The sequence below is a fragment of the Ixodes scapularis genome, unplaced genomic scaffold (genome assembly GCF_016920785.2).
Source record: "Ixodes scapularis isolate PalLabHiFi unplaced genomic scaffold, ASM1692078v2 PGA_scaffold9__187_contigs__length_104089568, whole genome shotgun sequence".
In the NCBI taxonomy this organism is placed as follows: Eukaryota; Metazoa; Arthropoda; class Arachnida; order Ixodida; family Ixodidae; genus Ixodes; species Ixodes scapularis.
In genome coordinates, this window is record NW_024609884.1 from 59,970,904 (window position 1) to 59,992,934 (window position 22,031).

Below are 22,031 nucleotides of genomic sequence, written 5' to 3' on the forward strand. Positions count from 1 at the left end.
GCCGACCTAAAAGTTGTTCCGTTTGGTGTGATTTTCCGGTGTAAATGCGCAATGAACACCATGCATGCATCATCACCATTCACTGAGAAGAAAAACGAAGGAACGAACTGTGGAAAAGAGCATGGCATAGCTTACGAAAGACTCGAGTGGGAAAGTAGACGTAACAAGCAAATAACCAGAGCAAAAGAGTACGGCGGGACCGTGGCACGACGAAACCAGTCCAGACCAGTTCAGCCCAGTTCAATCCAGTCCAGACGAGTCGAGTCCATACCTTTACGGTCCAAATGAAAGATGGCTGCATGCACTAGGGCAATATATGCTAACAGATTTAATAATTTGGCTCATGGAGATGGGCGAAAAGAAGTCTTATGTTGCCAGCACCTACTAGATTCCCTGAAGAAATTTGTTGATTCTTCTGAAACAAAGCAGGGCAAACACACGGATGCGCGGCATGTTCGGACTTGCGCTTTCGGAGACGTCGAATGAGCACTGCACATGAAGTTTGTAAGTGTTGGGGCTCCAAGCAGTCCCGTATTGGTACTAATGTTGCAGAAGATGGGGCAAGACTTTGTGTTTATTCGTCTTGCAAAGATACTTCCGAAATATTTCAATGTGGCTTGGGTTCTGGGTATCCCAAATTCGTCATTTCTGCATCCTGCTCGGTTGGTTTTGGGTCGGTTGAAAGAGATGCCCTAGTCTTTGAGAATGTGGCCTCTCGTGACCCAAGCGGACTTGCGCCAATCGGTGCCGACGGCGCTGTGCCCAGGTGAGCTGTTGCGGCTGGACGAAGGGGGCGAACGCCAGGGGCCGCCCTTCCTGGCCATTCTGGTGCACTGCCTGGCCCTGCTGCAGCGCATTCCGGACACTCTACAGGTGAGGCTCCCTGTGACACCGCTCCGCGTCAGCCCGTAGTGTCGGCCTCCTTTCGAGCTGAGAGTGCTTCCCACCCGCTGTCCTCACAGCTTGCTCTTTTCTCCATTTGCACAGCTTACAGGTAAGTCTTTCTTGCAGCACTTGCTCATTTTGGGTAATTTTAGCATGTTTTTGTTATTTCTCCAGATTTAACCTTTATTGCATACATCACGTTTTCATCCATGTTGCATTTTGCATACACTGTAAAAAGAAACATGACTTAGAAATGAGCTTGACTGTACTAAGAAGAATATAACGTGTTGGCCATTTCTGTCAACTCGAGAAGGGAAGCGAATTGACTATTTCAAAAAGAGGTCCTTTTTCCTTCCGCTCTGCCTCGGGTTTCCCGGCGAGCGATAGGGGGGTGCAATCAGTCATTCCCTGGGTGTGAGCGGCCTTGTGACGGGCCATTGTGCAGGTGATGAAGGAGCGCTGCCAATCGGAGCTCCTGTCGATGGTGTGGCGGTCAAGCCAGTTCCTGGTGGACAACAACCGGCCCACGCCGGCCCTGCTGGTGGAGCTGCTGGAGCTGCTCTTTGAGCAGTTCCGCTGGGTGGTGGCGGCCCACGGGGCTGCGCTGGGCAGCATGCAGGCACTCATGGTGGGCCTCCTGCTTTAAATGGGGTTTCTGTTCTGAGGCACTCACTCGGCCAGTTTAAGGGGATCACGATAGAAGAATTGAGCAGTTAGATTAGCCTCGATAGGAAATAGTTGTGGGCTGCTTAACCCTTTGATGGTTGTTGCTGTACATTTACGCTGTCAATTGTACATTTGAAATTGCCCGCTTAAACACAAAACCGAGCTAACCGTGGGAGGTGTTGCTATTTGTTTTTTCTTGTTTCGCTTTGCTGGGGTTATTTGAACAGTACTGAAATTAGAGACTCTCCGCACACGTGATACGTGTGAGATGGTTGCTTCACATGTCGGCTGCTCTGGCGGTAGTGGGAATTTGTGTGCCGGCTCTTTCGATTCGGGCTTTTAACGCTTCTCAAAAATGAATTCAGAGGATGAGAGCTTACCATACGATGGAGAAGCTCTGTAAAGTACCTCTGTTTTCGAATCTGAAACCGCCGGAATGTCGCGGAAGCAGACACGCCAAAAGGAAAGGAATGCAAGAAAGGTGGCAACTTTTTGCCTTCAATATTTCCATTTGATGTTTCTAAACCTGAACAGCTTGCAAGAACTGTACATACTCCCACTAAATAATTAAGGAAAACCCCGTGCATTGGCCCTTTGTAATGTTCTTTTGGAAACAAAACCTGACCACAAATAAACATTTTTTGTAAAGAAAACTCGACCATCAAAGGGTTGATGTACCCGTAAAGGTTAATGATTTTTCAGGCTCCAGTAATAACTGACACTGATAAAATTTTAAAGAAGCTCTGGCAGGTTACGTTATAGCCATTTTTAAATATGGCCGCCTTCTGTACTTAGGAATCTAACAATAGTTTCCAGCAATATATTGTCTCATCTGTTGTAGAGGCATATGGTAGTTATCTTAGATTCTGTTTTAACATAGAATGTGTTATATAGCTGGCACCTAACCTTATCCGGTTGGGTACCAGCAAGAGAAATTGACAGGCCAACTGCCAACCGAACGCTGCCGCAGCGCAAGAGAGGGCAACAGAAAAGCAGAGAAAAAAAAGCAGACATCATATTCTGTGTTACCACTGCCTTTGCCATGCTAGTACACCAAAGTTGATTTTTTTTTTTTTACATGGCATGGCCCCTAAATGCTGCTACAGCTGGTCTTGGTAGGCATTGAGCATAGCTGAGGGCTTGCCTTTTGGTTGTAGTGCAGGTCGCCTCTGGTTGTGAGGGTGGGCATTTATGCCTTGAGCCAAGGTCTGCAAAAGTGGTGAATAGTATGAATTCCTTTTTTTCCTCACGAGGCTTTGATAGAAGCTATTAAAGTGGACGGATCATAGAGTAGTTTCGGATTGGCACCTATTTTTTTCACTTGAAACATGCTTTGCCTTGTCAGGTGGGCTCTAGAAATTTGTGAAGCATTGTTAGACCCCCGAGGTATTTCTAATAATTTTCTAAGAATTAATTTATTTTTAAATAGTGATTTTGATATCTGCAGTTATTTTGCTAAGTTTCTAATTTTATGGATCAATATTAGTGCTATAATATCAATTTAAAATATCTATGCAGGTTGAATGTGCACTAAAGTTCATGTTCAAATGTCATTTTTTCAAAGAACCAATTTTGGGTTCCTTGCAGATTTGCATCTGGTGCGGATAGAAATATAACTCTTTTACAATATGTTGCTAAATATGTGAAGCATACAATGTTGAGAGCAGATTTTTCACTAGAAGCCTAGGAAATGTTTTAACTGATCTCTTGTTTTATTGCTTTGTTGCCACACATCGAACACTGATATTGAATGCATTGTAAAATCCCTAATAATGGTTCAATCTCAAAAATACTCCCAACACTGTATTTCTTATACTTTGTAGTATCTAGCCATGCATTAAACACAATTTTTTTGTTAAGTCGATGTTTGTCTATTTATTATTCTTGAAAACAAATGCAGGTGAGTTTTAATTATCTTGAGGACTGATCTGCTGACTGAAAAACTGACCAGATATATGCAATCAGCAAGGAAAACTGAACAAACTTGTGCACTCTCATTGGGTTTGATCGAATAATAATAAGAAAAGTTCCAAAACCATAGTTTTTCCTTAACCCCCCCCCCCCTTTTCTGAGTGGTTCTTCCTTTGGTGGTCTGCTCAGGGAAGAGCGACCATTGGAAAAGGGTGAAAGGATGGGGAAATGCGTAGCAAAGTTAGTGCACTGGAGCAAAGAAGCAGATGCCTTTGTTACCCCATCCACCGTTCACCCTTCAGTTGAGACCGCAGCCGAAGCTACAAGCGCGAGCTTGCCCACTCTTCCGGCTTTGAAAAGTGCCTTTCTAGCGGAAGCACTTGTTCTGCGGAAGAACAATTGAAAGTCACAATCTCGGGCTCTCGCGCTTGTGGCATTGGCTGCAGTCTCAGGGTGCGATAGAGTATGGTTGAGAGCAGCCGCACAGGCGAGCTGCACAAAGAACCGAGAAGGGCCCTCCGGTTATACCAATTGTGCGGATAGCCGCAAGGAATGCCCGGTGGTGCGGCACCTTTGAACCTTCTCGGGACAGCTTTGCTCTAGTGGTCGGTGGTTGGGGACGTGCCCTTCCCGGCACCACCTGGGACCTCCCCACAGGCGTATTGTTCTCACTGTGCAGGCCAGTCAAGGCCTGGAGTACGACGCTGCAGCCTACGGCGTCTCGGACGTCTGGTTTCATATGCAGTCTGTGGTAAGGACCCGGATTGACTCGAGCCGTTCGGAATGGGAGACAGACCTCTCGGGGAGGGCTCGTCGAGCAGACGGTGTCGCCGACAGATAGTACCTCAGGAGCAGATGCGGTCGGTGTGGAGCCACGCAGTCAGGCTGACACTATGGGGCTGTGACCTCGTGTTTGCCATCTCAAATATGCGGGTTTACATTTTTTTTTTTTTTTTTTTTTATGGGGAAGCACATTTTGGTGTACTTGCCAATTTGTAACTCTGTCGCCATTATAACATCAGTTTTTGGACATCTTGGGACGCTGTCTTATAATCGTGGGGAGATTATTAAGCGAAATGAAGGAGTTACAGTGTTCCTGCAAGATTTTATTTTCTGAGAATACTACTTGATGAGAATATCATTTGCGAAAACGGGGATGATATTCTTGTCATCCGCGTTTTTGCATCGCCAGCGTTGTGCCTGCTGCATGAGTTGTAACATTCATGTAACGCTTTACATAAGAATGAAGTCCTCTTAAAATTGAGTGATTTAGGGGTTTTTCAATGACACTTGGCAAGTTTTAATTGAAACCATGCGTATTTTCACTAATTAAAAAGTTAATTAGGGAATTTTTTTTAATTACCTGGCTAATTAATTTTTTACATATTTTTCCCAATCCCTAACATCTGCTGTAGCTGTCCCGTAATGAGTCAATTTTTTTCTCAACCCTATTGGTAGGACTTTTAGCCTGCTGAAACACCCGGTATGCTGAGTTAAGAAAGGCTGTGCAATAAAAATGAACTATCATGTGACATTAGGGTTGCCTTTTCTGAGGAAAAAACAAAAAAGAAAACTTGCGTCTTATTTAAGTGCATTACTTTGACGCTTGGCTTTGCTGCAGTCGGAGTAAAGTTGCTTTCAAAACATATGAAAGAAATACCGTATTTACTCGAGTAATAGCCGCAGTGTTTTCACTGCGGCTATTTCAGTTTTCACAATGTACTTGAACTACTTCCAACCTCTGACATAACTGAATGGCATCATGTGATAAAGGTGAAAAGTGACAGAAGGCCAATGAATTATTTTAGCTGAGTAGCTGATATGGATGTATAGGAGCTAGGTTCATTTCTTTCAATATTCAAACGAAACAAAAATACCTTGCAGGTTCACATTATATAGTTAATTAATGAAGTTGACCTTGTAATACAGCAGAGCCTTGTTGATAGGTTTTTCAGGAGACCGCTGTGAGAGATTGCATGATTCAGGAAAATGTAAGAACCCATAACTGAAAAGGCAACTTTCATGCTTATTTTATATGGGCTTTCACGACTATAAAGAACTACTGTGTATATTAAAACAGCGGTCAACTCTTTTTTCTAAAGTGTTCTTTAACCGTAACCAAAGAACGTTGAGCTGTAAGAGTGCGCAAAAGTTGAGCCCAGCGCGCTAACCCAGTTGCTTCCCCACAATAGCCACTGCTCCTAAGAAAGCATACATATCAGTACAGAACAACAATGATCAGTTAACACGTGAGTGCTGTGAGCAGTTGAACAGTGTACGATTACAAATTTGAATCTCCATGCACAATGAAACTAGCAGAACCAAGAAAACCGAGCTCAGCAGAAGCATGCACGTGTGTCGCAGAAAGAAATGAAAAGATGATTTTGCAAGAACCTGAATCTCTTTGAAGCCTAATCTAAGTCCGTGCCCACTTGGGCGAGGAGTGCAGCAGAGAGATGAAAGAAAAAAAAGAGCAGCCACGAGGAGGCTGCCTAATGCATCAAGTCAGTTGCATCGGGTGGCAGTGTTCGGATCTAACGAGGAAGGCACGTGCAGCAAATGGGAAATGAATACCTTTCGTGGGACAAGCGTTCATGAGCATATCAGGACAATCTATCAACAAGATTCTACCGTGTGCTATTTACTTCGCAGAAATGGACCAATATAGCGAGCATTATGGCAGAGAAAATTGCCTTTTTAAAAATAGCCGCCACAGGGGGTCATCGACACCGGGGCAGTAGCGCGAAGGGACATCCCCCTTGGGGAGTGGTGCAGTGTGCGTCTGCTTTCCCAGGTGGAGTACATTGTGGGCAAGTACCTGGATGTGCACAACAGCAGCGGCGCCCAGCAGGTGGCCGCCCCTGCCTTGACGGACCTGGTGGCGAACAACGACCTGGCGTCGTGCTTCACTCGCCGCAGGAACGCCAAGCCCAAGAAGGTTGGCTGGGGCAGGGGCTGGCCGTAGCCCCAGGTGCTGAAGGGCTTGTGCTTGCCTTGCAGTTTGCCCTGTTCCGCTTCGACTGCTCCTCGCACGCCATCAGCATGAGCACCTACCTCAAAGAGCAGATGGAGGAGCTCAGGGACGAGGTGGGTGCCTGGGCCATAGGGAGAGGGGAGGGGGCCCTGTCCATGCACTGGCCCTAGAAGGCGGACAGCAGATAACGCTGACGACTGATCTCTTCTAAACGAAAGAGTTGAGGGGATTGCGGTTTAAACTTAAATTGACTTTCACATTGCAATCTCAAGCTTCTTCTGGAAAGAAGGAAAATATATGAGCTTGCTTATGCTGGGAGCACAGAAATTGTCAAATGCAAACCACACACTTCAGAGCTCAGCTGTTACTCACACACTTGCTCTTTCTGCAGCTGCTCTCCAAACAGCTGTGCCGCTTAGCCCAGTTGGTAATATCAGGTTAACAATCACTTGGTCGCGAGTTCTTTTTAAGTTGGTCTTGTGAACTGACAGTAGTCTCTCGTTATAAAGAAATCTCTTTACTTGAGTTATCGCTCCTTTCGAAGTTCAATGCGGTCCTGACCGAAGTGCATGTATTTTGAACCGAATAATTCAAAGTGTTATCGGCAGCTGACCATGCTTATAGCACAGGTTGCGGCCAAGCTGGCAAAAGCATGCAAGTCTACATGGAGGCGCATGAGAGACTCTTGCATTCCTCCTCACTCCTCCTCTAAGGCAAACTACAAACAAAAAAAAAATAGCCACAGAGCGACGGGATGACTAAATAAAAGCGTCGGAGCACCGTTTTTTTTTTTCTTATTTTCTTGCCAATGTTTTAATCCGGCGATGCAGCCAGGGAGCAGTGTTCATATTCTGACGCTACACATTGCACCCGTGACTGCCGCGCCCTTACTCCCGTCGGAATTGTGTCCGGGAAATGAAGGAGCCCGAATGAATCCATTCCTCCGGGAGCCTCGATGCAAGCGCGTATGTCGTGCGCATGCACGACATAAGTGTTTATTGAAAGTCGCCTTGGCCGGTGATGAAAAAGGTGACTTGCCAAAGTTTGGGAATCGCTAAGAAATTTAACATTTTGGCAGTCCCAGCATAGACACTGTCTATCATCTTGCGGAGCAAGTAAGATGTACTGGATGGGTTCAAGAAGAGTTTCTAAAAGCAAGAGAAAGCCTGCCCGTGATTTGATGACCACCAACTGCTTTGTGTACACAAAGTTTTCTCCTGCACGCGTGCATACTTACTGAGCCAGCACATAATTCTCTGAGCTGCAGCGATCTGTACAGAAGTGTGCACAAACACGTTGGTGAAGCTATCGAGGATAACCTCGATCTGTTCGCACTTCTTGATGCGGACATTCACGTTAGTGGTCCTGCCACGGATTCTGAGACGGTAAACCTTGTGCGTGGCCAAGGTGACACAAAAGAGACGTCGTATGAAGCACCTTGAGAAATAGCGATGACTGCAGAGACGCTAAACATTCTACGGCTGCTTTGGAACAAAGTGGAGTGCTGCGGCAGTGGCAGTATTCTTGTGACGCCTGAAGTAAATCGAGGAGGCATTACTAATGCCTTCTCAAATTACTTCGAAAGAAAAAAAAAAAAAGGCTGTTATATAGTTAAGGAGGTGAATTACAGACTGTCTGACCAGATTGTCATGGTGCAGGATAGCTAGTGGAGGCTAAATATGGTGAAAAGTGAAGGAGTGTGGGATGACTTAGTGGACAACACAACCTCATTGACGTGTCAAGCGGAGCTGAACTTTATTGGACCGAAAATTCCCTATTTGAATGGGCATGGAATAGAGAACATGGGGTAGAGGAAAACAGTTTTCTGCAAACATGCTCTTCTGCTTCCCAGAACCGCAACAGCTCGGAACTCGCTACCAGTGAACCTTCTTTTGCATGTTTTTACAGATTTCTTTGCGTAGAGTTGCTATTTCTGCTCCAAAGTATACAGGATTTTTTTGAAACTCGGATCAAATTGCTCCCGCAAAAAGTATGCATCGCACAGAGAAAAAAAAGTTGATGTCTTATTGGTTGTGCCAACGAAAAATTAATAATGTTTGGTATAATTAGATTCTTACAGTAATTACTTTTGAGTAATTAACTTTTTAATTAGTAAGGTTAATGGTATGGCTTCAATTAGAAACTTCCTGGGCATCATCAAAAGCCAATAAATCGGCCAACTTTAAAAAGATGCAAGGCATGCAGAGCATTTTGCGGTGTTCTGAAAAAACATTCAATTTGGACATGGAGCAAAGCCTGTGGCCTGTAGCAAAAATCTGATGGATAGGCTCCCATTGGCTGGCGTGCGTCATAGTTTCAAGGATTGAGGCGTCCATTGGCTCTTGCGCGGCATAGTTCCAAGGAACGCCACCAGAGAAGCCCTCCATGGCGGCGCAGCACACGCAGTGGCCCGGTCGCCGGTAAGAGGGAGCTGCTGGCCGCAGCGCCCGCACGGGCAAACTCCAGAGAGGCTGCACGGCCGAGCTTATTTGCAGCGCGGCCACTTCACGAGAGCGCACACTGGGCTGTCGGCCACTACCTCAGCAGTAGTGAAACGCGGCCGTCCACACCAATACGCCGCAGACGAACTAAGGGAGCATAAGAACGACATTCATGCTTTCGCATTTTATCGGAGTGCGTTTTTGCACCACCTGCCCATGGCCACAGCTCGCAACTACTGCCTCACCTCCATCATGGAGAGAAGAAAGTGTGTCTTGAGCCGGCGAAGTGAAACACTGCTGTTTAGATGTCAATACAAGTCTCGTGTAGTTCTGTGGAGTAGTTTGCATAATTTTTTGTTCGGCTTCCATTGTCTTTACCCCAGTGTTTCTAGATTCTGGGCTGGAGTTCCTCTCGGTCTCTGGTACTCTCAAGGTTTTGCGAAGTATAAGCAGTGATGTGATTGCTGCAACATTTGCACCTAAGTGCTTACCCTGCAACACTCTGCCACATTTGACCAAAATGTGAGGAATATGCGCCAACATTGCGCCAGAACTTAAGTTCAAAATTAAATAATACGGAAAATATAACAGCTGCAGACCTTGCTACCGGGGCAAACCGTTAGGGTAGGCTCGTGCAGGTTTTCAGGACTTTTGATAATTGCCTCAAAAAACATACTACTCGATTTGATTTTGCACCAAGCACTGACAGTACTCGAAAGTTTCGCAGCAAGTCTCGTGTTCGTGGTCTATTCTGGTGAGTTAGTTAGCTTTGTTAAGTGCGCTTCTCACCGCAAACTGGTGTACTGCAGTGAAGCGACGATTGCGAACTAGGCATCGCGATGTTACATGTCTTGTTTCGCCACAGTGCACCCGCGTGCTAAGGGGAAAGGTACTCTTCCAGAGCGAGACGTGGTGCAAGAAGGTATATATGGATTCTTTTGTAGGTTTATTTTTTATGCTTTGTTTTCTGGCTGAATTAAGAATTGCAGTTTTGTTACAACCCCCGCCCTAGAACTTGAAGGACACATAAATCTAGGTGCTCAAATTGATTGTATTTTAACATTTGTTCAGTGGGATTTCATACCTAAAATAATCATTCACGGTAGTTTCCGCTGTCCTTCATCAGGCGTCTTCTTTTTACCATGTCTGGTGCTTCCACATGCGACTAAACAACTAGTGTTTGTTCTTCTAATATTTGCCGTCTCTCCTCCTCGCATTTGCAGTGATATAAATGAAAATGAAGTATGTGGTTATGCTCCAAAAGCTTTTTGCTTCTCCAAAATAAACTTTCGGCTGCTCCAATAGCTGCTCCAAAATGACTACAACCTATCACTGTATAAGTTTGATGGAATAGTTTGTTTATCTTTTTTCTTTTTTTAGACACCCGTTTTCAATATTTCTTGGTTGTAAGGCCCGGGTTCATGTCTCTCTTTTTCCCCTTGCAACAAAAAAAATGCACAGTATGGATTACATTCACCAGGAAGAGTTTGTAGTTTAAATGTTCTTTACGGTGTAATTGAATTCACAAACTACTCTTCCAAGTAATTTGTGAATTCACTAATTTGTAATTTGTGAAGGGGCCCTGCAACAACTTTTTGACTGGTTTTGCACCGAACCTGAGCGCACTGAACGTAGTAACTTAATGAAACTTTTCTTTTCTCAAATTTTGCTTTATCTTAAAAGTTAGGCAATTTATAATTACAAAAACAAGCAAAAAGTAACTTCCTTTGTGATGTTGTAGGTCCTGGCTTGAGTGGCCATGAACTAGAGGAGGCGTAGTGAGCTCATCGAGCGCTCACGGCTGCCGCACTCCATGTCGACGGCTCGAGAGGGCGCCACTAAAGCATGTGTTGGATAGGCTGTATGAAGCGAGCGGCCAGGGCGGCTCGCATTGCATTTCGGCATTAACACTTCATTGACCAAAAACGACAGCAAACACGGGGTAAATATCAATTCAGAATGGGAGCCACTTCGCGCTGCCATGCCGCCAAAGGGCCAAACCGCCAGCAGGGCCTGCGCTGAAGGCCTTCGGAACGCTCGGAACCGGTCGGATCCTCGAGCCGGTATACGACCGCAGCGCCGCCGCGTACATCCGGAACCTTTCTACGCTCACCGTTTGTCGGTGCCTCATCCCACTAGTTCTTTCTAGTATGCGCAGTTTTTTCCGCCGCTTGGTAGAGGGTATGTCGACGGGTCATTTCTTGTTTCCATACTTTATAAACTGCATTTTTTTCTTTTCTGATCTAAAATACTAAAGAAAAACTACTTTCATACATAATTGAAACGGTTCGCGACACTTGTTTTTTCTATCGCGACTAAAAAAAAGCTTTTAGCGGCTCTGACCAGTAGTAAGGCCAGGACCAAAGATGTCACATATCGCGCGCTTTCGGCAACGCGGGTCGCCCTCGTAGGGTGAGGAGGTTTCCGCGTCGTCCGGTTAGAATATGACACACTGATATTTAGTTACTCTCTCCGTGCCCGCTGGCTTGCCTGAACCCCTAGAGACGTGGAAACTGCAAAAAAGGTAGATGCTTAAATATGATTACAGGGCCCCTTTAAGTGCGTTTAAACTGCTGGCAATAAATATGTCACATTTTCGATGGCGATTTTTACAGCAAAGCTGTTAAGGGCTAGTTCCCCCACTAGTGTGTCTGCAGACAATCAAATGTCGACAGAAAACTCCCCTTTGGTCGTGGCAAGTATGAATAAATAAAAACAAAAAGAGGGGTCAAGTATGAATAAATAAAAAGAAAAAGAGGGAGCAACCAGTGTCAGTCAGCCTTCCTTGGCATTATTAGATAGTGAGGTCCTGATCCCTTGTTATCATCTCTAGGCATCATCCTCGAGGTCGTCCGAGAGGTCTTCCTAGGCATCGTCCTCTAGGCGTCGTCCTTGAGGTCGTCATAGAAGTTGTCCTCGAGGTTGCCCTGGAAGTTGTCCTCGAGGTCGTCTTAGAAGTCGTCCTTGATGTCGTCCGAGAGGTAGTCCTAGGTGTTGTCCTTGAGGTCCTAGATGTCGTCCTTGAGGTCATCCTAGAAGTCATCCGAGAAGTCGTCCTTGAGGTTGTCCTCTAGGCATCGTCCTAGACGTCGTAAAGATAAGAGCTTTGCTGGTTTTCCATCTTCACGTGAAATGGAAACAATCTACAATCTTTTTAATGAAATTAATCTAAATATTTTTATCCTAATTTTTTTCATTTCAATTAATTTTTTCAGCATAATCGTGGGAGTTAGGTGTGGAATATTGCTTTCGACGAGAAGTGATTAGTCGCTCCTGCGTAGTGAGACAATTTGAGAGTGGCAGTAGGGAAGAATGCACGATAGCACTCAAACATTCTCTGTCTAGTTAGTGCAGGGGTCTCGAACACGCGGCCCGCGACTCTCTGGGATGCGGCCCGCAAGCTTTCCACGGATTCAATCCTCAATTCCCATGCCTCGAGCGCCATTAATAATAGTTTTATACTGTCGATTCATTTTCGATCGAAAAAATCTCTGCTCATATAACATGTTCACACGTTTTGTATTATTCTGTTTTCTTTTGGACGGAGTACTAGTTCGTCTTAATATTTGCTTCTCGGCCTTTTCTCCTGTAAATCAACCGGAACGGCACTACCACTACTAGGCCACAAGTGCGAGCTCTTTGCTCAGGGAGGCATTTCGGCTGAATGAACTGCTGCTGAGCTGAAGCAACTGCCGAAGATAAAGCTATGAGCTGGGGCTTCTAGCTGACAAAAAACATTTGAAATGCACGTATTTTCTCCTTTGAAAAAAAAAAAAAAAGCCATATGAAGATTTTTTTTTTTATGCCGTTGAGCTTAGTGAATTGTGCGATGGGTCAAGGACGGTGTGTTTTTTTTCGATTTAGTAAAAACTGCCAGTATGTTCATGTTTTAAATCTTCTTATTACATCAGGAGTGCGCCCAAAGTAGTCGTGTATGCAAATGAAAGCTAAAGATGGCAAAACGGTGAGCTTAGCAAAAAGCAGAAAACACAAGGTTCCTTCTCTAGAAGATCTCTGGGGTGTTACTGGGACAGTCGACGTTTGCAGCGTGAAACAAAACTGCTGATTGCTCATTGTTCATATTTTCGTCCCAAAATAGAAAAAGATTGCCCCTAAATGACGAGGGCCAACTGAGAGGGTGGGAGGTGGGAGGGGGGGGGGGGGCTCTCCGTTGGCCCCCGCCCTTTGGGGGGTGAGCAATCTGGCCCCCACACTCTAATGAGTTTGAGACCCCTAAGTTAGTGTCTTGGCAGTATGATTGCCGTAGGTGGTTTTGGAGCTCGGGCCTTACATCCTCGATCGCAGAAAGCTGCGAGATTGCTAAGAACTGCTCTGCGGAGCTGGGGGCCCATGCAAGAGGTATGTAGACATGCAAAGCGTCATTGGTGCCCCTCTGGTCTTTACTGAACCGACGGCCTTGTCCCTTGCAGAGTGGCTACGTGGAGGTCGATGACACGGGCCCTGGACTGGTGTGTACTCCGGCCTCGAGGAACGTGACGTGTGAGGAAATGCCCCCTCTCTGTTCCGCCCATAGCGCTTTTTCTTCATGACCCATGTCGGTACGCTGTTGTCTACCATCAGAAAACTGGGCAACTTTGACGTTAGTTTTCTACAGTAGAGCTGTTAAGGGCTAATTTCCCCGGTTTCATGTCCGTGGACAAATATATGTCGACACAAAACTCTGGACAGCTACTGCCATCTATGAGCGACGACGGCAACCAGACAACCGGCTTGCCGGTTGTTTGGTTGCCGCCGTCGCTCATAGATGGCAGCAACCTTTTCAGCCTTTCCACTTTGGTTTTCACCAGAGTGGAAAGTCAGCAGGGTACAAATTTTCAAATATTTTAAATTGGGGTTGCTCCATGCTCGTTTGACATAACCAGAATATCTCACCCTCATTGGAAGCACCATTTACTATAGATTTAACCTGTAGAAGCTACCCAACTTTAAAGTATCAATGGCCAGGAAAACTCCATACACCCAAACATAAAATATATGGAAAATATGGTACGATTAATCTTATTGGTTGAGACCCAAAACAAGGCTTAAATTAATTCTAGTCCTGCCCGGTGGCGTGGTAGTGTGTTATCTTCAGCAGTGCCCTTTTGACAATATATCTTCCACTTCAGATCATACTTTGCCGTTCTTTCATATCATTTGCCTCTTAGTTCTCAGCAGTTTGTCGAGAAATGCTTGCTACCAAAGTTAGTTCACCTACAAACAAGGCAATCTGGTAGCTATTGCTGCAGGGGAACAACGAGGTCTTAATAAGAAAGGTGCTTCCTATGCTCCACATTAATTTTGTGTACCTGGTACTCGTAGCAAATAGAGAAATCTAAAGTTGAAATTTGAAATGCATTTTTCTGGGTTTCACTTGTTGGCAGGAAATGTGGTACTAGGAAATGTATAATTTGACCTTTTGAAAGTGTAAAGACTTTATTGAGTTCTGTCCTGCACTGAAATTTCCTGAGGAACAAGTTAAGGTACTTCTCATAATCTGAAAAATCTCTCTCCTTCATGATGAAAACTGAATATCTTAAAATGCAGATCATTTTTTTTTGTACTTTTTGGGTGTTATTGTTTTTCTCTTGAATTTCATCTTCTACACTTAATTTTTACCTTAACTTGCACTATGGATATTCTACTGCACATTAAAACAAAAATGTTATAGATTGCAATTAATATATTTTTAATACATTTCTTAATGAAGTCATTTTTTTCTGGAGCTTGATAAGGATAGTATGTTGTTGAATTAGCCCATGAGGCTGCAACTTTAGATGTCATCATTTCTAATAGAAATCTATTGACCCTGAAAATTTTAATCAATTTGAGTGAAAGATACAAAAGTTGATTCTCCCAGTCCATATCCCCCTTAACTGTGGCTGGCTAGATCATTAATAGAGCTACTTGAAAGCTGCCGAGTGTCGCCGAATGGTGGGAAGGAGAAAAGGGTGTACCAAGGCATGTCCTGATGACACGCTTCATCCCAGTTTACGTACGCCGCTCACAGAAATGGGTTTTTGAAAGTAGGCCTATGACTCGAGAGAAATAAAAGCAGCTGCGAGAATGGCTGCTCTGTGGCTGCAGTGTTACTCTTTTTCTGAAGAAAAAGGCATAAGCCCAAGTGCTTATACTTCATTCCAGCACAAGTTCTAGCTCAATTGACGCTACAAGCCTATGGGCCCAATCAAGCAGCGCTGAAAGTGCAATGTTATGGCATTTGTTATCCTCGTGCTCATACTACTGCCAGCTAATTTAGTGAACTGCAGAGAGTGTGATGTGACCTTGTACTCCTTGTCTATGGGTATGTGCTTGTGTGCCCTTGATCCTCTCACTGTTCTCCAACTTAAAGTGAAGCCATTTCTGTCGGACCTTCTTCTACACCTCCTGTTCCAAAGTCACAATTCATCTGTATTTGGGTCACCCACCAAGCACTGCCACGAGCCTGTTGCTCTGAAGCCTTTAACTTGGTGTGGCCATCAGGGCTGCAAGTGGGCTGGAGATCATTGCCAGGCAAGAGCCTGAAAGTCCCGAGGCAAAAGGGCGACATTCATCGACTGTGCTCCATTACCGTAGAGGCAGACATACTATGTCTTTTTTTCAGCCAGGCTGGAAATCCTTCCTTGGTTTCCCCTCTATTCTGCCCCTCACCCAGATGCCATAGAAAGGAGGAAAGGTTCACCCTTTCCTGGCACAGAGACGAAGCCTTTCACCTTCGAATCAATTGGTGGAGTGAGGACTTGTGTGTTTGAACTAGAACTTGGTCAACCTTGTGTTTGGAGGGCCACATTTCATTTGTGCGGCAGCGAACATTGTCGAGGGACAAAAGTGCGACTGGTGGTAGCAATTTGGGGCAGGCCGCATCGTCTGCCCACACTTAGTTGCATCCCTGCACACCTACATGCGGGTGGGGGGGTCTCCGGCAGACATCTTCAAGCCACTGATGGCCTTTGTGGGTGAGATGGAGGCTGCCCTGGGCCTGCCCAACGGGTGAGTGTGGCGTGGTCCTGCGGCCCAGGCTCTGAGCTGTGGCGTTTTCTGGCAGACAACACTGCCAGCTCTATGGGCACCTGCTGCACTGGGTGGACGTGTTCCTGGCCCATGTGAACAATGACCTGGACAACGCCATCGACGCAGCCACCAAAAGTGAGGCCCCTGTCTTCTTTTGAGGGGGCCTGAGGGAATGCGCGGCAGCTGTAGACTTGCGAGCCCGAAACGTGGTCAGCAGTGCATCTTTTGAAGTGTTTGTGGCTCTTTTGCTTTTTGCTTGTCGGATTGTTTTTTTGGTTGTGTGTGGCCGAGGTTTGTCCGAGTAGAAGGGGGAAACACGGGGGTCAAGTCTTGTTGGTTTCCGTCTAGGGGATGAACGAGCATTTACTTGTTGGAGAATGCCGGGCTATAATTGATCTTTCCTCCTAAATTGGCGGAAGTGCTTTGGGCACAGTGAACCTGAAAGGAACTCTTGTTAATCTAGTGCTCACTAATCTGACCTACCTACTTTAAAGAAGCTGTGCAACGATTTTAACGTTGAAAGAATTAGCATTTTCTGCTTTTGATATTGTTCACTGTGTCATAAATGGCAGAAAACACACATCCTTTCATCGAAATGTTGCGATTCCGCCGCGTAATAGCGAGGTAAAACTTGGAATATTTCCCGACCTGCAGCCACGAGCGGCGGCCATGAGAAACAAGCGGCGTGACGTCACTTGGGTAGTTGTAAAAAAGATAGCAAGTTGTGCGAATACCTGCTCGATAAAAGGTAACTTTTCTATAAATCTTGTCATTCCAACATATATATAAATGCGTCAAAACCCTGGTATCATCGACAAAACTTTTATTACACGGAGTTTTAGTGGCGCCATCTATCCTAGGTCCACAAAACCGCGAATAGCCGCCAGAAGCCGGAGGGGGAGGGGGACAGCGCTGGAAGGGCAAGGACGGGTATGGCCGGACCTGGATGAGACTTTCCTCCTTTCACCGTATATTTCGCGGGGCGCCCGCCAGCACGTGGTCACGCGGTCGCGAGCGGATGAGTTCTCGCTGCTCGCTGATGGCTCTCAAGAGAGAACTTTTCCGGAACCCCGCGCCTAGTCAAGTGACGTCACTGCGCACGTGATCCGGAAGACTATGTACGAGTTGAGAGGTGGCAAAAACCTGGATCTTTTTCATTTTTTTAAATGAGAACTAGGGTATCCAGGCAAAATCTGTTTTCTGTAGTTCACTGCAGAGGTGTCAGGCATCAACTTCTACAATTATTTAAGCAAAGCCCTGAAATTGTTGCACAGCTCCTTTAAGACCTTACACCTCATTCACACGGCCAGCATAAAGGTACCTTTTACATAGGTTTCTTTGCAATCGGCGAAACACCCAGCATTCTTGGGTCGCGAGCAGGTGCCACACATGGAGAATCACGAGATGATTCGCCACCGACCATAAAGGACCCTTAGCTAAAGGAACCTTTATGATTGTTTGAATGGGGGATTACTCTAAGCGTGCAGTAACGCATTTTTATTAATAAGACCAACCTCTAGTGAACGTTTTTTAGGAAAAGTGTGCATTATTCTCGCATCAGTGCTGGGAGAGACCAGTGTGTCTTTTGCCAACTCTTTGCCGTGAGAAGCACATGGACAAACGAAGATGTACGACATAGTTTGTTTTTGGCGGGGGCATTGCTTAAATGTTAAACCACAACAGACAAAGCCTGTCATGGGTGCACTTTTTTCCTCAGTCGAAAACGCTTAGAATCGGTGTTGATTCATAATTACAGCGGCTTTCATCCACTTTGTGGATCGGTAACCTTGTGAATGTTTCATTATCGGCACGCCTGACTTTTCAGTCTTTTTGTCGGTAAAAAATAACAAATACCAACTGTGGTAACCATGACTCTGAGACCCCCATTCTTTTCACCACCTCACCTCCGTGCCGTCCTGATGCCTTTGTACGCACCTCCTGTTAGCTCAGCCCCCAAGCAAAACAAAGAACTTTAGTCGCTTTTATTCTGGTTTTCCAAATTGACCCTGGAGAGAGCACAACAGCTGTTGAGTAGGCCGATTTTGACTGTGCTTTTGGCTCCTTTTTGTCCGCTCGGGAGTGTAAACGAAGGTGGTTGGTGTACTGTATCAAGTACTTTGTGCTGATTCAGAACATTCTTTTTTTCGTGATAGGGCTGGGTTTCATGAGAAAAGCGACAGGTTACACTCGAGCGTTACACTCGAATGACACACATTTCAAGGACATGAAGGCAATATAGCTAGGGTCCTTGTTTTCGGTAAATACCGATAAACCCCTGAAAATTAACCGCTGAACTTGTTTTATCGAATTTGGGGAAAACCGAATCCCGAATCGGAGTGTATTTGAATATAAAAAACCGAAGCGTTGTGGATAGAAATCGTTATCTGCAGCTCAATTCCTTGTTCATCCAGAACACAGCCCACACTGAAATATTCCCCAAAACTTCTACTGTATTTACTCGCATAATGAACGCACTCGCGTAATAAATGCATCCCCCAAGTCGGCTCTCAAAATTTCTATACTTTTTTTCCCTCATATATCAAATGCACCCCCAACTTGGATGCCGCTTACATCCGGGACCTTTCCACGCTTGCCGCTTGTCGGTGCCTGATCCCAACCCCCGCGCGCGCGAAATGAACGCACTTTGTATTCTGGTGCAGCGAGGTCACGAATGCATGGGCAGCGTGGGTGAACAAAGCGCCTTGCAAAAGGCAGTAAAAAAAAAAAAAAATCCCACTAAAGCAAGAAAAAAAAACATGGAGAGGAGCATTTTTTTTTGCGCAGTGCAGTCTGGTGCCGGGGTCGCGCGCCGCGTGCAAAGAGATAAAAAAGAGAAGCGGAAATTTCTCGCCTAAGCAGAGCGCATAATGAAGGCACCCTGCCCTTGCCTCCTCCTCGCAACTTCTAGGGCTGTGTTGTAAACAAAGAAAAGAAGGGAAGAGAAAAGAAGAATTAAACCAATCACAAAGCGCGCGACGACAGCGGGAAGAAGTGAAAGAAAGTTTCTGCGGAAGTTTTTCATTTCCACCATTTTGCAACGGCTCTGGCGGCATGTTCATCTTCGTGTTGACTGACTATACAGGGATGGGCCATTACACCAGCTACACGTGCGGATTCAAACTTAAAGTTGTTGAGCGCGCCATTGAACATGGCAACCGCGCGGCCGCAAGACATTTTGGCGTCGACGAAGTGCGTGTCCGGTATGGGAAACCGCAGCGTGAAAAGTTGCAAGCCGCAAACAAGACGCGTCAGGCCTTCCGAGGACTGAAACAGGGAAAGTTTCCTTGCGTTGAGGAGGAAGTGCTCGACTATGTGACAAACCTTCGGAAGGAGGGGTGTGCTGTGTCACATGAGCCGATACAGAATCACGCGCGGGCCGTTGCGAGAAGACCTGGCATCTCAGCGCAGGATTTCAGGGCCAGTAATGGCTAGACGACACGCTTTATGCGATGGAACGGACTGAGTCTCGGAAGGCGTGCGACAATGTGCCAGCGGCTCCCCACAAGCTATGAGGAGAAGATCGTTGATTTTCACCGTTACCTCATACGGATGCGCCAAGAAAAAGACTTACCACCCTCAAATTTGACACGCCAAGAAGTATGACGGTGGAGCAGAAGGGTGCACGCAGTGTCCACATCAGAACAACAGGAGCCGAGAAGTAAAGGTGTACTGTGATGCTAGCAGTGATGGCGGATGGCCGTAAGCTGCCGCCATACGTGATCTTCAAAAGAACGACAATTCCATAGGGCAAGTTTCCCAGTGGCATTCACATTTGTGTGCAAAAGAAGGGGTGGTTGGCGGCAGACCTGATGGTGTACCGAACCACGACAATGTGGGGCCTGCGGCCGGGTGCCCTTTTTCTTCCGTCGCTTCTTGTGCTGGACAGCTTTCGCGGGCATCTCATGGACAGTGTTCGCCGCAAGTTGAAGGAGCTCCGTACTGACATCGCCGTCTTTCCGGGTGGCCTGACTTCGGTGCTGTAGCCTCTGGATGTTTCTTTCAGCAAGCCATTTAAAGACAATGCGAGGAGGCTCTACACTGAGTGGATGGCAGCTGGCAACTATGCACTGACACCCGGGGGTCAAAATCAAAAGGCCATCAATGGAAATGCTTTGCGAGTGGGTCTTGGAGGCATGGAACATGATTCTCGGGAATATCACCGTCAAGAGTTTTAAGAAGACTGGGATTTCCAACAAGCTTGACGGTACTGAGGACCCTCTGCTTTGGTACCACCAGGACGAGGACGCTGCCAGTGACATCATAAAGACGCGGCTAGTGACATCGCTGAGCTTTCCGACTCGGAGTGAAGTGAAAGTAAAAAAAAACTATAAATTGAAAGCGTCAATTCTGGCCGAGAGGTACCTGTCTTTTTATCATAAAGGTGAGTCTTAAGATGCAGCGTTTCGGTTAACGTATTTCCCATTTCAGCTTTCCAAAATACTTGCTTGCAATTTTACCCCGCATTCCCCCAAAGTTGCATAGATTTTTCGCGATAAAAGGTCTGTTCATTATGCGAGTAAATACAGACGCAAAAATTTTTACCCCGCTTAATGAACGCTCCTCCCAAATTTGCATCGATTTTTCGGGAAAAAAAAGTGTGTTCATTATGCGAGTAAATACGGTACTTTCTTCAAGAACCACGCCCATTGTTCCGTTTCCGAGTACCGAAACATTTTCCCAGTATTTGGGTCGTATAAATGTTACTTGGAGGTTGGAGAATCCCATGTCCGTGTCGTGTTTTCTTCAACGGGAGCCCCGACAAACGCCCATTTTTTGTATGTCGAAAATTGCCACCGAGAAACACTGAATTTGTGGGGAAAAAAAAATAAACCCCCAAAAAAACACCCTAGAATTTGGAGAGACAAACCCCGAAAACACGGAACCCTAAATATAGCTCCTATGGGGCTATATTGCTTATATGACCATGATAATAGCGTGTCACACAATCCCCTGACAGCGTGACGGCACTTGACATCTGAATTTGCCAAGTCACATGATGTCACGGTGTCTCATGGCGTCGTGGGATCACGTGACCTAACAATGAATGCCATCTGGTCTCATGACGTCATGCGACCTCATGGGGCCCTAATCTACACGTCCCAGGTCATTCGCAACACATTCTTTGTGTCTCTTGTCGGGTATGATGAAGACATGCTTCAATTTTAGAGCTGCAGTCCAGCCACTTGGCTAGGTGCCTGGGATTGGAAGTGCTGTCCAGGAGCTCAGCTCTCTGGCAGCACCAGCGTTGGAGCAAAGAACTCGCCCGTCAACGGTGGTTTATTTGAGCCTAGGTGATGTGCCTGGGAGGCTCGGGGATGCCGGCTGGGGCACGTGTGGAGGAGTGTTTTGACTCGCTGGTTTTTGGCGCTGTTATTGCTTAGCCAAACGGGACTACACCAGGACATGCTTACCACTATCTACTCTGTTTTCTAGTTGGTGTACATTTGTCAAAGCTGCTGGTCCGAGCAAGTGTCAGGATTTAGTGCTTGGTTTGCACGCACTCTTGTGCAAGTGAGACGCCAAATGAAGCCATGCGCTCTCACCGGTAGCTCGGACATCACCGTGCACTACTAGCTATGAAAGGGAGTCCTGATTGGCAGCAAGCCCTAGAGGGTGTCAGCTCAAGGTCGGTTTTTGTTTGTCTCCCAGGTTTGGAGACATGGAAAGTGACTTCAGAACCCGAGATTTTGAAGTCATTGGGAGTTCTTCGGCCTTTGCTTCAGGTAATGCATCAGGGGACAGCGGGCAAGTTGGTCAAAAGCTAAAGCTCCTTTCTGCTTAAAGTCTGAAACCTTCTTACCTTTTACCTTTGCCTTGATTTTCTCTTCTACACTTTGATTGGTAAGGCCCCCCATTCGGTTACAGCTGTCTGCCATTAGTGCCACCATTAGGTAAGCCCTTTTCAAATGGTAGACTCAATGAATTCCGATGAGTCTACCATTGATAGACTTGTCACTGGTGTCTGGTTGACCACTCCCTCTCTTTCTTCTCACCTGACTTGCATCCCTTGCAAGCATAGTGCTCTACCAACCGTTCTAACCAGGCATTAAGGCCCGTTCACACTCTTGCAACCGAGTACGACCGAGATAGACCAGACCGGTTTTTAAGCCTCTTGCGATCGCTTAGGACCAGCTCCGCTGCCG

At 46.1% G+C, this 22,031-nt stretch overlaps 1 protein-coding gene across 2 annotated transcripts in view; it reads left to right on the plus strand.

The window, feature by feature from the left end:
- The window catches only part of LOC8023320 (exocyst complex component 4), a 63,831-nt gene that overhangs the window by 13,455 nt on the left and 28,345 nt on the right, over positions 1 to 22,031 (plus strand). For both annotated transcript variants that reach the window (XR_006076891.1, XM_029986428.4), the window contains exons 9-17: positions 767 to 873; positions 1,331 to 1,513; positions 4,142 to 4,213; positions 6,257 to 6,400; positions 6,463 to 6,549; positions 13,308 to 13,377; positions 15,804 to 15,867; positions 15,923 to 16,023; positions 21,538 to 21,611. Coding sequence is in view for 1 of the 2 variants with exons in the window: in XM_029986428.4 (XP_029842288.3) it covers positions 767 to 873; positions 1,331 to 1,513; positions 4,142 to 4,213; positions 6,257 to 6,400; positions 6,463 to 6,549; positions 13,308 to 13,377; positions 15,804 to 15,867; positions 15,923 to 16,023; positions 21,538 to 21,611 (902 nt within the window). In the remaining variant the exon portion in view is untranslated. The remainder of the gene's footprint in view (positions 1 to 766; positions 874 to 1,330; positions 1,514 to 4,141; positions 4,214 to 6,256; positions 6,401 to 6,462; positions 6,550 to 13,307; positions 13,378 to 15,803; positions 15,868 to 15,922; positions 16,024 to 21,537; positions 21,612 to 22,031) is intronic.